The 13,475-nt window shown below is 42.5% G+C and overlaps 1 protein-coding gene across 1 annotated transcript in view; it reads left to right on the top strand.

The window, feature by feature from the left end:
• Nucleotides 1–8,186, top strand: part of Mical2 (microtubule associated monooxygenase, calponin and LIM domain containing 2) — a 200,880-nt gene extending 192,694 nt beyond the window's left edge. Inside the window, exons 31-33 of the mRNA XM_042691530.1 lie at nucleotides 2,991–3,090; nucleotides 4,279–4,352; nucleotides 7,915–8,186. Of these exons, the coding sequence (XP_042547464.1) occupies nucleotides 2,991–3,090; nucleotides 4,279–4,352; nucleotides 7,915–8,099 (359 nt within the window). The 3' untranslated portion in view covers nucleotides 8,100–8,186. The remainder of the gene's footprint in view (nucleotides 1–2,990; nucleotides 3,091–4,278; nucleotides 4,353–7,914) is intronic.
• The last annotated feature ends 5,289 nt before the right edge of the window (nucleotides 8,187–13,475 follow it).

Below are 13,475 nucleotides of genomic sequence, written 5' to 3'. Positions count from 1 at the left end.
TCCTTAGGGAACTATAGACCCCCGATGCTGGAAGAAATGACAAAGGAGTAACAGCAATGAGAAAGCTTACTGAAAGCTTATTCTGGGCCGAGTTATGTCAAGCATTCTGTGTGCATTGTTTTATGTAGTCCCCAACCCCCCCCCCAACCAATGAATGAGGAAGTCCTGTCAACACCCCATTTCGTACAGAAACATGAGGTTACTCCAATGCCACAGATTTGTAAGTGGCAGGACCTGCCCAGTTGATCTGAAGCCCACACCTTCTTAACTTTTCTGTGAGTAGGCAGTCTATTCAGACTTCATAGGGACCCACAGGAAATTCAATATTAACAAGGAGCTGATAGAATCATAGAGAACTATCTCCATGCATTGCAGGAATGGAGAGAAAGCTCCCTGAGCACCCAGTGCTTTGAAAGGCTGATTTCCTAGAAACCCACAAAAGATTCTAGGTCATGATCTCCAAAACTGACTTTGACTACCACAGAAAAGCAATGGTGGCTCACGCCTATAATCCCAGCTGAAACTGAAATCTGAAGGATTATATAATTTGAGGCCAGCCTGGGCAGAAAGGTTCATGAGACTTCATCTTCAAGATAATCATCACAAAAGCCAAGCTGGAGGTGTGTCTCAAGTGGTAGAGTACCAGCTGAGCAAGTTGGAAGCTTCAGTTCCTGTCCCAATATTGACAAGGGGGAAAAAATTAAGGAAGGCTCTAAAAATTGAACTGTAGCCAAGAAAAGCCTAGAGTTATTCCACTGAGAACAGAAAACTAAATTAAGTGATGCAGGTCAATTTTGTCAGTTGAAATCAGGGTGGCTCCCAGGAACTCTCTAGTGGACCAGCGTTTCAGAGACACATGACATGGAAAGGGCAAGGCATCAGGATGAAAGCCTGGCCATTCCTGGCAGGTATAATTTAGCAAACAGGCTGAATTTGAAAAACAACCACCAAAAACTACTCCAACGACAGCAAAATTTTACTTTAAGGCTGTTTCTTTTGGATTGGGAACAAGGAGAAGATAGGCCCAGCTTGTAGCAGATGGCCTAACATTAGGCAATGAGGAAAGGCAGAATTGTCAACTCTCAGCTTTTCTGTTTTCTCTGTCACACAAACGATCCTTAATCTAGAAACATTAAACAAACATCTAGAAGAAGAGATTGAATCTGAATAGATGATCAAAGGAGAGAGCTGTGAACTCAGGTTTCCAAGCTCAGGTGAAAAACAGGCTATAGAAAAGCATCTTGAATGCGGCATTGTACTATCAGACTTTGTGGGATAAACCAAATTAAGTCCCTGCTGTTGAAATAACTTACAGGCCCAACCATGGTGTTTGAAAACTGGTCCAGAATTCCAAAATGGTGAGAGATAAGTATTTTACACTTTTTGTATGACAAAGAGACATGAATTCTGATCCTTGTCAAAACTCTAGAACAGAATATGAAAGAAATGGTAAGCTAGTTGTGGTGGCTCAATGTTAGATTATTTGGACTTTGCCAGTAAACCACACAGGCATCCAGGAACAGAGAATGAAGAAAGGTTTATTGCTGGAAAAGGGGCTGGCAAGACCCCTTCTCACAAGGGAGAAGTGAGAAGAAGCACCAGCTATTGTCTGAAGTGACCTACATAACCTAGGATGTTTAGGAGGGGCTAGAACGGGCTAGAGGTGGAGACGTGTAGGCCAGGGGCTTCATCATGGTGGACTAGGATTTATGTCTGCTGTCTAATAGCAGATAAGGGGTTCTGCAACTTCCCAGACCTGAAGGTCACTCTAAGAGACTCTTGTTGCCTTAGATGGTGGTATTTGCCCCAGAGAAGTGCCACCCCAAGGTAACGGGTGTTGGAGGCTGATTATTTACTGCTCTTACTAAATGGGCCTAGTGTTACCTAAGAAGGGAGCATGCTAAGCTGTGGAGAGGGGAAGTAGTGCACTAAGCTATGGGAAGGGAGCTCATTTCACTAACACTCAAGCTTTAATCCTAGATACTTGGAGGTAGAAAGCTAGAGATTGTAGTTTAAAGCCAGCCCAAGCCAAATGTTTACAAGACTCCATCTCAACCAACTGCTGGGTGTGGTGGTGTATGCCTGTCATCCCAATGATGTGGGGGAAAGCACAAATAGGAGGAACACAGTCCAGGCCCACCTGGATATAAATTAAGACCTGCTCTCAAAACTAACCAACATTAAAAAAGGGCTGATGGAGTGGTCCAAGTGGTAAAGAATCTGCTTAGCAAATGTGAGGACCTTGGTACTACAAAACAGAAATTAAAAGAGAAAAAAGTAATGGCAAAGCTTTAGAAAGAAGTTTAGAGGGATTATTAAGAAGCTGTGAAAAACCAAATGTCATTTCCTTTTCGAGGTGGCGTTTCAAAGTTTGTAATGCCAGTACATAGGGCAGTACTAAGGTATCATTCATTCATTTAATAAATGTCATACATAATCTAAGCTGTAAGAATATAGGGATATGACTCACTTTGTGAGACTCAAACCTAATTGTTTTTCTTTTCCTTTTGGCTTTTCTTTGGGAAAAACAAACAAACAAATAAAATGCCAGTCACCATGCTAGAATCAAGTGTGGTATGAGCATTTCTGCCCCACGAAGAACTATTCAGCACCCGGACTCCCTGATTGGAGGGGAAGGAGACTGACCCAGCACCTAGGGCTTCTTTGGTGGTCGGTGTGATACATAAACCTACCTAAGTTTTATGGAGAACCAACAAGCAGGCAGGAAAAGGGTGCTTTATAGTAGGACAAGATTACAGGCATCTGGAGTTAAAGAAGTCACGTGATATCTGCCCAGGAGGACCTCCCCCTCCCCCAGAACTCGCACAGGTGGATTTCATTTGTCTTGTTCATGACCTTAAGGCATCAATAGGATACCAGGAGCAGCTACCTGCCGAGCCCTTCTTGCCACAAACATGGCCTGCTAAAGTGGTCTGATCATGGGGAGAGAAATGCCAATCTAACCTATTTGCTATTGATTTCTTAAGCAGATTCAGGCACACAGGATGAAGCCCAGCTTTTGCAGGAATGGTTTAAACTGGTTCTGGAGAAGAATAAATTAACGCGATATGAGTCGGAACTACTGATCATGTAAGTAAGGCAACACAGATAACAGTGAGTCCTAACAGCAAAGGGGTGGGAAGGGGGGCACCGTTCTCTGCTGAAGTCCTGGGATTTTTTTCCTCTTTGTGCATACAGAATAGTGATTGAGGCAAATTGGTGTTTTATGTCTTGCATATCATGTTGGCATTAGCACGGAGAATCTTCGTCTGTTCTCTCTGTGGAGTCCTGTAGCTGAAATAGATTTCAGGTAATGGGTCAGGAGATGGAGATCATTCAGTCAGACTCTGGCCCCAGGCTCACATTGAAGAGCAGTCACACCTGCAGCAGGGATGGTTGTGTCTGACTTCTGAGAGTAAAGCATGGGAAGGGCTCTGTGACAGGTCTGGCCACTTCCTGGTGGCAACAAGGCTGAGATCTACTTGGTAATACCAGCCATCATTTCTTTTTTTTTTTTTCTTGCTTTTTCTGTTGTGGGGCTTGAACTGGGTGCTGTCCCTGAGCTTTTGAGCTCAAGGCTAGTGCTCTACCACTCTAAGCCACAGCACCACTTTCAGTTTTCTGGTGGTTAATTGGAGATAGAAGTTTCACAGACTTTCCTGCCCTGGCTAGCTTCTAACCATGCTCCTCAGATCTCAACCTCCTAAGTAGTTAGGATTACAGGTGTGAGCCACCGGCACTTGGCTACAAGCTATCATTTCTACTGCCTTATTTTATAACTATACTGACCCGCAGAGGGTATTTGGAGGGCTTGGGGTGGGAGGTAGGGAAAGGAGAGGAGGTGCTAGTAACTGCTACCACTCTTCCCTGTTGAGTTCTGAACCAAGAAATAATTGTTTTCTTGTTGACCACATCCAACTTGAATGTGGTTAGAAGAGATTCTTGAAATCATATTGCACCTAAAAGAGAGAAGAGTTCGTCACTGTTTCTCCCCTAGACCACCCTAGAGATTTCTCTGTTGTTCTTCTACCTCCATCTCCCCATAAAGGGTGGTCAGGTTGTCTTTCCCAGAGCCCACTGAGCCTACATTACCATCTTCAGCTGCCCTCTAGGTACCTTCTTGGACTCCCAACCACAGCAAGTTTTCCATGTAGAGATGTTCTAAACCTTAAGTTTAAGAAGGAAAGAATGTAGTATCTTACTATTAAGGGTGTCTTCATTAATATTTCTACACACATTCCTCAGATTTACATTTTAAAGATTTTTCTCCTAACCCAGGGCCCAAGAACTAGAATTAGAAGATCATCAAAGCAGACTGGAACAGAAATTAAGAGAAAAGATGCTCAAGGAGGGTGAGTAAGATAATATGTTTGGGGCCTTTGTTAAAGATATTTTTTTCCCTCTGGGATGCTTGAGCCAAGAATGCTACAAATTCCAGTGGGGAGTTCTCCTCCTCCTTTGCATGGAAGACCAGCCTAAGAGCCAGAGGAAAGTTCAAAGCCAGCCTGCCTTTTGCCCACCCCACAAGCACAGCAAGTGCATAGTCACATTTATTCACTTAGGCTGTGAGGGCATCATTTTTCCCATATCATGTGCTCATAAGAACCAAACCATTCATTTATTCATTTGTATTGAGACAGGATCTTGCTAGGTAGACCAGGATAGCCTAAGGATTCTTGATTTTTCTGCCTCAACCTTCCAAGTGCTGGGATTACAGGCATGTGATACTAATCCTGGCCAAAACAAAGTCACTCATTGCTTCATTTAGCCAGCCATTCACTTAGAAAACACCTATAGAGAGCCTGGTGTGGGCCAGGCACCTGGTGAAGGCAGCCCACAGGGCGTTTGTGATTTCACTGAGGAGAACAGCCAAAACCGTATCCACAGTACACAGAGGGCCATAAAAGGCACTTTGGCAGCACAGAGGAAGGCAGGCCAGGTTCTGTAAGACACTAGAGATGGTAAAGAGGAAATTCTCTGTTAGTACAGGCTGGGCCTGGGCATTGCACATGAAAAAAGCAGGACTCTGTCTTGTGTTTATGAGCCAGATCCATGGATTAGACAGGTCTAAAAGAACTAGTTAATATCTATCTCACAAAACTAACATTGAATCCACCCCCGTGGGTTTACTGGCATAGGGCAAGCACTTGGTAAGTGTGAGACAGCATTGTTTTAACTATTTTATCTCCATTATGCAGATTAGAAAACTGACTCTCAGGGAACTTAACAAACATTTCTAATGTAAAAGGTGGGTCTTAAATTTAAGAACATGCCACAAACCCAGGGGCTCTTGCTTTTTCCCACATAGAAGTAATTTGCAGACTATCAATAACAACAGAATTCTATTTTTCTATTTCCAACAAAGGAAGTGGCAGTGTGGCTCAAGTGGTGGAGTACCAGTTTTGAGTAAAAAACAAAGCCAATCAAGAACATGAAGCCCTAAGTCCAAGTCCTAGCTTAAAAAGAAAAAGGGTTAACAAAACACTAAAACTAACCTTGCAGAGCTGCACTGTGTAAAACTTGTGCAAGTGATTTACAGGTTAGATTGTAATTCAGTGCTACAATGCCAAGCCATGGGTTTGATCACCAGATAGCAAGAAAAAGAAATGGTTTCTCTTACATGGGTTCATCTATGACAAACAAGCTTACCCTAAAAGGAGAATTTTTAAATTGTTCTATGTTGTTCATCCAATTTGGAATACCAATACTGGAATATACCCCAATAAGCCATAGTGGATAATATGATTTAGACATCTGACAAAACACTGAAATGGTATATTTCAGGATAGTAAAATAAACATGACAAAAATTATTAGTCACCTATGATTTTTTTTCAATCCTTACTAAGAAGTGAAAGTCAAACATTTCCTTTTTCTTCTCATAGGCACTGAAAAAATAAATTAATTAATTAAAACTAGTAGCTTCTTTACTTTTTTCTACAGTTAAACTTATCTTCCACACAAGCTTCTTCCCAGGGGCTTTCAAGGAGAAAATAGGAACTGTTTATCCCCCTCCAGGAAACTTGATCTGATGCAATAATTTAAACAACGCTTGTGGGAAATGCACAGTCTCTCAGGGATAAAAATGGTCAATCTTGAAGGTGGTGTTCAGTGTTTTTCCCTAGGGCGATTGCCAAGCAAGGGTAGAAGGGAAGTTTGTGTCCTGGTGACATAAAGGCTCTCTAACTCAGCTGTGTCCCATCCTCAGCTTGCCAATCTCATGCTGGCAGTTTAAGGAAGCTAGGTGGCTGATGTCATGTAAAGCCTGGCCATGCTCTTGGAATTCTTGCTGGCATTCCTGCCTTGCTTCTACACTTCCGCCATTCAGTGTGGCCAGAAAATCCACTCACTGTCTTTATAGGGCCACTTTGCTCCTTCATGGGAACCTCCTGGCAAGTTTAACTGATTAGCTACCTATGGCAACTTTAGGATATGTGTTGCTATTACACTAGAGCCTCATACACTGCAAAGTATATGAGTACTGCCCTATATGTCCACATGGGGGCACCCTTCCAGCTGGCTTCTTCCCAGAGGGGAATCATGCACTGGGCAAGAGTCCACCAAATGATGTAAGACATTTCCTGCTTGCTCTGGGGCTTCCAAGGCCCAGAACATGGGGTGTTAGCCCTTGCCTCTCCTGCCTCTCTCCCCTCCCTCCCACAAAGCAGGATGCTCCAGGAGAATGGTCCTTTTCACATCTATTTGCTTCCTGACCCAGAACCAGCAACTGGGTCAATGCATCAGGAGACAGTACCACCTTCTTTCCTCTGCAATGGGGCTCTTGCCAGCCCCTCTGAGCATAAATAGGAGTGGCCAAAAGAACTTAGGTTTCTTCATGGCAAAGATCTGGTTGGCAAATCTGAAATCTGTTTTTACAATCTGCTGTTGATCTGGGGATGTGGCTGAATAGGAAAGCCTTTGACTAGCCTGGGTGAAGCCCTGGGTTCCATCCCCAGGAGGCTGCAGACAGTCCATACCACCTGCTTCTTCCTGTCTCCCTTCCTTCTATTACAGTCCTATTCCTCTCATCTTCCCTCCCCACCACCCCAGGTAATTGGATGTCTCAGAGCAATTAGGAATGTGGCTGAGCTCTCAAAAAGGCTAGAGGGGAAAGCAGAGTCCTCTAGAAGCTGTGGACAGTCAGGGACAATCACAGACATCAATCAAGGGACATCACCTTGTTTCCATATGGTCTCCACTCAAAAGGCTGCAATTTAGCTGGGCAGGGTGGGCACATCTGTTAGCCCAGCACTCTACAGGCGTGAGTTCAATGAGTTCAGTGCCAGTCTTCAGTGTACAGCTACATAGTAAAACTCTGTCTCAAAATAAAAACCAAGGACTGAGGATAGAGCTGAGTGGTAGAATGTTTGTTTAGCCTATGGGAGATTCTGGGTTCAGTTTCCAGACACACACACACACACACACACACACACACACACACACAACCATAACTCTGTCATTAAATGCAAATAACAAAAACATTCTTGTCATTGAAATAGTAGCCACTGATGTTACTTACAAAATTTTCTCACAAACCTCTTTGCTGAGGCTCAGATGTGTTTATGGAAAGCAGTCTTTGCCTTGGTTTCTTGTTTTCTTTCTAGGGCAGAAAGGGAGGTTGGGGGACTTGGTAGGTTGTACCTGTATTAACTTCTTTTTCTCACAAATGATTTTCCCCTGACATAGATATATATTCTCAAGGTGAAAACAGAGCTGACCGTGGCACAAAGTACCTACCTCCTAATCTGTGGCTTTAAAGGTAGATCCTTGGTGTCAAATTTATTTCCTGGTTTTTCCCTTTGAGATCACAGGACAGAATAAGTCCTTAACAATGGAGAAGGCTTGGGCCAAGAGCTCCGTGGGGGCCCTGTCTTACCTGAGTCTGATGTTTTTCTTCTTCTTCTTTTTTCTTTAGAGAGCCAGAAAGATGAGAAAGATAAAAATGAGGAGCAAGAAATATTCAACAAGATGATGCAAGTGATTGAGCAAAGAGACAGACTTGTGGATTCCTTAGAGGAGCAGCGCATCAAGGAAAAGGCTGAGGACCAGCACTTTGAAAGCTTTATCTTCTCCAGGGGCTGTCTGCTGAGCAGGACATGAAGTGGCCCTGCCACTCCCTGGAGTGAGCTCAGAACACATCCTCTCACCCTGGAATAGAAAGCTTGCTCTTATTTTATTTTTGTACTGGTAATGGGGCTTGAACTCAAGGTCAGGGGACTCTGTCTTAGCTTTTTTTTTTTCCTCAAGACTAGCACAACTCATTGAGCCAAGTAGCTAGGATTATAGGCATTCACTAACAGCATCACCCAACTGGAACAGATGCTGTTTTAGATGCAGATTCTTTTCTATGTACCATAGTGTCTCAAAATTTTTTTCCAGAGACTACTGAAATTAGCTGTCTATGTCAGCCTGGGTCTTAGATTGGAGGCTGGCATAGTTTTAAAACCCTGGGAAGTTACACCAAAACTTAACCGCTGCTCTTTTCCTCCTTTCTTACTCATTGAGTTGCATGTTTTAGAACTGTGAAGAATCTGCCTTTTCATGAATGCATCCATATTTGCCTTTTTTGCTTGGATGACTGTTTTCTAAATGTCAAAAAGAGGCAGCAATGGCTTAAAGATTAGGTTAATATTTAAATTGTGTTTCCAGAGAAAGAAGAGAAACCTTAAGATTACTGATTACATAAAGCAAACAACTCATATAGCAGGTGTTAATTCAATCCGGGGTGAATTTAATTTACCAGGTGTATTTATAAGCCTTAATGTAATATACATAAGCAATGAGTTTAATAGAACATTTGAGCCTTAATTTTTATTCTTAACAAAAAGTACAAGGAAAAAAGGAAAATAAAACTTTAACATCACACTGTCAGGATTGCTAGTTTTTAACAAATCCTGTTGGCTTAGAAGGCCTTTAGTTTCCACATACACACACACATGCTCTGACCACAACCCCTGGAACATAACGATAAATGCTTTCAGAAAATGAATGATTTATTTATTTTTTAAAGCTGGGTGATACTGGAGTTTGACCTCAAGTCTCATGCTTGCTAGGAAGGTAGACAGGTGCTCTACTGCTGGGCCATGTCTCCAGCTGAAAATGAATTTTTGAATAAGTGTTGGTGATAGCAAAAAGGGAATTTTCCTTGGTGGGTAAAACATTGATGAGGTTGGTACAGTACTGGTTCCAGGAGAAGCCTGCTTCACAGCGGTCATCTGTCATCTTAGCTCCAAGCAAAGAATTGTTTGGGATCATCCACAGCGCCTACCAGACAAAGACAAAGCCATTTCTGACTTCCCAGTAGGACGAAAGGCAGTGGTCCCCATTTCCTCAACCCCAAATAAGGACACAGATTTTTGTTTTGCATATTTTCCAATCTGCAAAGAAAGCTAGTGGGTAGAGTTTGTACACTGATATACTGGGTTATCTAGTGGTATTGTGAATGTGACCCAGGTATGGGAACCAAAAGAAGACAAGATTTGAAATGGCAATGTGTAGGGATAAAATATTTGATTATTCTCTCTCAATGGGAGTCTTTGATGATGTAGTCTGTTATTGACAAGAGACTACAGAATTCTCTGTGATATATATCTCTGTGGTATATATCTGACCACTCATTTCTGTAAGTGTTTAAATGTATCAGTAGACAAAAATGCTTTGAAACAGTTGGCTCTGACTTGAGACCAAAATTTTTTCTCAACCAACTTTAAGCCACTATCACATCTGTCTGAGATGCTGCCTGGATGCCCCAGTTTGGCTGGCTAACAAGCCTGAAGAAGGATACACATGGACAAGTCAGCCAACATTTTGAGTGGTATTTAAATACAAACTATCCTTGGTGAGCCCTCCTTCCCTCCTTCCCTCCCTTCCTCCCCCCCCTTTTTCTCTCTCTCTTTCTTTTTTGGATCAGATCCTCTAAACTCTTGAGTTCTATTACGAAATATATAGAGGCATTTCCCTATCTAGCCAGGTACCTCTGAATCTGCTACCATGTCTGGCTATTTATCTACTTTTATTTATTTGTGTAATTACTGAGCGATGCAATTTTCTCATAATTCTGGTTTTCTTGTGCTGTAATTTGGAGAAAACCTTTTCACACTGATTATCTTGACATATAAGCTACTTAATATGTAACTTAGGCATTTGGGGCATTGGGATGTACAGTATTAAAGATGCATAGACATTCAGCCACCAGACACTTAAAAGGAAGAATGTAGACGCATGGGAATGTTAATTCATTTCACAAAGGAGGTGGATAACGGCACTTTTCACAACTGAGGAAATATACAAGCCCAGTCTTTTCTGCCTTTAGATATAAAAGTGCCCTGTCAGATGTTTGCATATATTTAACCAAGGAGGTGCAAGTGTATAGTATCTGGCTTTTGTGTGTGCAAAAGAATTACTTGCTACTTTAAAAAAATTGTTCAATAAATTGTTCAATGTCCATGTAAAAGAAATATTCTCCCAAAGGTGAGGAATGGTGTGTTCTCCAGTTTAAGGCTTAGCCTTTTCTAGCCAATTTTAAGACACAAACCTCTTACGTATCAGGTTTTTTACTTAAGCTGACTGTACATAAAAGCCATTTCAATGCTATTCCCAAAAGGTCAAAAATATCAGGATGGTTGAACTATTTAAAACAATTGTAACAATTGTATTCCTCACTCACAATCCAGAATGTTCTCAGACCCTCAAATTGTAAAATGTGATATGTTTTGAAGACAGTTCTGTTGTATCCAATATGAGCAGGATTTTAATGGCACTGCCCCGTAGAAAGCCCTAGTAAAGATGGTTAAGGTGAAACCATTTAGGACTCTAAATGGTACATGAAGGTCCAGTCAGATGATATGTCACAATCAATCTCTCTGGTTTCTGACTTAAGCCAAAAAGCTTATGAGAATTCTAAGCTCAATTTTTGACCTAAGTTGGATTTAAGAAGGTAGCTCTCAAGCAATCTTAAGTTTTCCCCAACAATTCATTTATTGATTTACTTAGTTAACATTCTCTGGATGCCCATGGAGTTCTTCCACCCCATGCTAGATGCCAGGATATAGAAAAAATAGTAATCTTCCAATCCACCTCCAAATAAAAGATAAAGACCAAGAAATAACTACCATCCACCACCACCACCACCCCTCAAAACACAAGACTAAAGAACTACTGATATGCCCCAACCTACCCTACTCACATTCACCTCAGGCATACAAGACTTGTATCCCCTCTCTATTGTGCTGCTTTGGCTATGAGAACAAGTTCATGTTGCTAAAACTGTGAAGAAAAAAAAAAAAAGAATATCAGTGTGTACCGTTCCATTTAGACCTTGACTTTGGCTGCTTGAGAAGCAATCAATGCCGAGATGCAGTATGTTAATTGTAACTGAGAAAGGAAGTGGCAGGTGTTTCCAGCTCTGATGAGCTGCAATGAAATTGATGTTTTCTGCATTCAGGAGGCCAATGACAATTCAGTAATGTCTTTCTTCCCAGGAAGCAGTTTGTTCTTTCCAAACTGAAAATGGCAGCATGCCCCACCCAGGTGGCTGATCGGAAAACTACCTCAGCAGGGCAGAGGTGGCAGGGGGCAGCTGGCGCCACCACAGGAATAGAGAGAGTGGCAGTCGCTGGATGTGGGGAGCTCAAATGTAGGAGCTGATTGTTTCCAGAAGGTTCACACACGGGGGAAAGTGTACTATTTCACCTACTGTTTTATCTTCTAACCCCGCTGCTGAGAAGCTTGCAAAAGATTAATTTGCTCTGACAATTGGGAGCTATTCATGTGGATGGAAATGTGTTGTATGTGCACTGCTCTAAATACTGAAATGAACCAAAAATAAATGGTTTTGTGTCTCAGAAATCAAAACATTTTCATGTGCGCTCAGTCTGCTTCCCCCACCACCCCCAGGGTAGCATTGATTTCAGTTCTTTCTTCTCTCTGAAAGATCTGGACAAAACTTTGATTTCATGGGGGAGCCGCTGCATTATCGTGAGATGTTTATTCCTTGTAGGCACCTAGAAGGATTTACCTGACTCCTTTCCTGTTAGATTGGGCTGGCAGGAGGGGAGGTGGTAGCTCATCTCAGATTCTTTCTCTCAACAAAGAGATCTATTTTCAGGGCTGGGGAAGGGGCAGGCTGAACCTGTCCTGATCCAGCCTCTGCGTTGTCTCCCTGTCTTTCTTACCTGGGGAAAGCTGGTTTGGAATTCCACTCACTCACCAGAAACACAGAGATGGCCTCTTCCTTTAGCTCACATTTTTGAGAACCAAATATGTCCTTCTGTTCTAGTACAAGTGAAAATTATACACTGTGAGATTTAATGCACCTGAATTACCACTTCATGTTAATCAAGAGGTCAGTCCCAGGGGTGCTTACCATTCCACAATAAGTTCCTCTCCATTGTTCAAAAGCTTTTTGTCTGATCAACTACTTGAAAGGTTTGACCATTTCATGGAATATGAATGAAAAATGTCTACAATTGCTCCTGTTTTGCAAGGTCCTAAGAACAGCTGGCCATCCATCTTTGATGCATCTTTGCCAGTGTTCCTTGAGCCCCTGCTGTGGCTCATCTGCCCTTTTGTTCCTCCTGACCTGTGGATGTTCAGCCTCTCCACACTTGTTAGCTGTAGTTCTCCACTCCTGAGCCTTCAAGTCAGGCTAGGTGAGTTCATGTTCACTTCCTCTTCCTTCTGATTTCTAGAAGAAATTAAAAAAACAACAACAACAAGGAGGTCTGAGGTCCTGGGTTTGAGTCCCAGTACCACATATAAATAAGTAAATGAATGAAAAGCCAAACCAATGGCATCATAGATCTCCTTCAGAGCCCCTCAGAGATGAGTGTGGCAACAGCTACTGCGAACTCAACTCTTCTCCCCTGCCAGAGGCTCTAATAAGCTCAGCACTGAAAGCGAAGTCTTCAAGGTAAGCATTAGTCTCATTTTGAGAGAACAAGACTGAGGCACAAAGAGGCATAGTCATTCAAGGTTCCAAGTAGTGGCTAGATCCAGCTGTCAGCCTCCAGAGCTGGGGCCCTTGACCACCAGGGTACCAGGGTGCCTAGCCTGTTCTGCATGCCCATGAGTTTCAAACCTTATGTCCAGTGTTACCTTCTCCTTCCCTCCCTGTCTACAATAGGCTCACATCATTGGGCCTGCCTCCTGGGGGGATGCATGCATGTACACACACACACACACACACACACACACAGAACACTCTTCTCACAGTAAATCTGAGAGCAGACACTAAAGCTAACACTTTGACATGGCATTTTGTGTTTCCTTCTATAACCATTCAGAACAGTTAGTTACCTAATTGCCACCCCTCACAAAAGTTTTTCAATAAACACATAAACACAGTAGTCTAGGGAGAGGTATCCTGGGTGGTCAAATATGCATGACCTGGACATGAACTATGTGGAGACTGTTGAATCACACTGCAGCTCAAAACTCAAAGGACAAAAGTCAAGATGCAGGCCTTGAAGATGACTT

The sequence above is a fragment of the Dipodomys spectabilis genome, unplaced genomic scaffold (genome assembly GCF_019054845.1).
Source record: "Dipodomys spectabilis isolate Male_0828 unplaced genomic scaffold, ASM1905484v1 ptg000145l, whole genome shotgun sequence".
Taxonomy (NCBI): domain Eukaryota; kingdom Metazoa; phylum Chordata; class Mammalia; order Rodentia; family Heteromyidae; genus Dipodomys; species Dipodomys spectabilis.
Note: the sequence above shows the minus strand (reverse complement) of the source record. Positions and strands in the feature narration are given on the sequence as shown.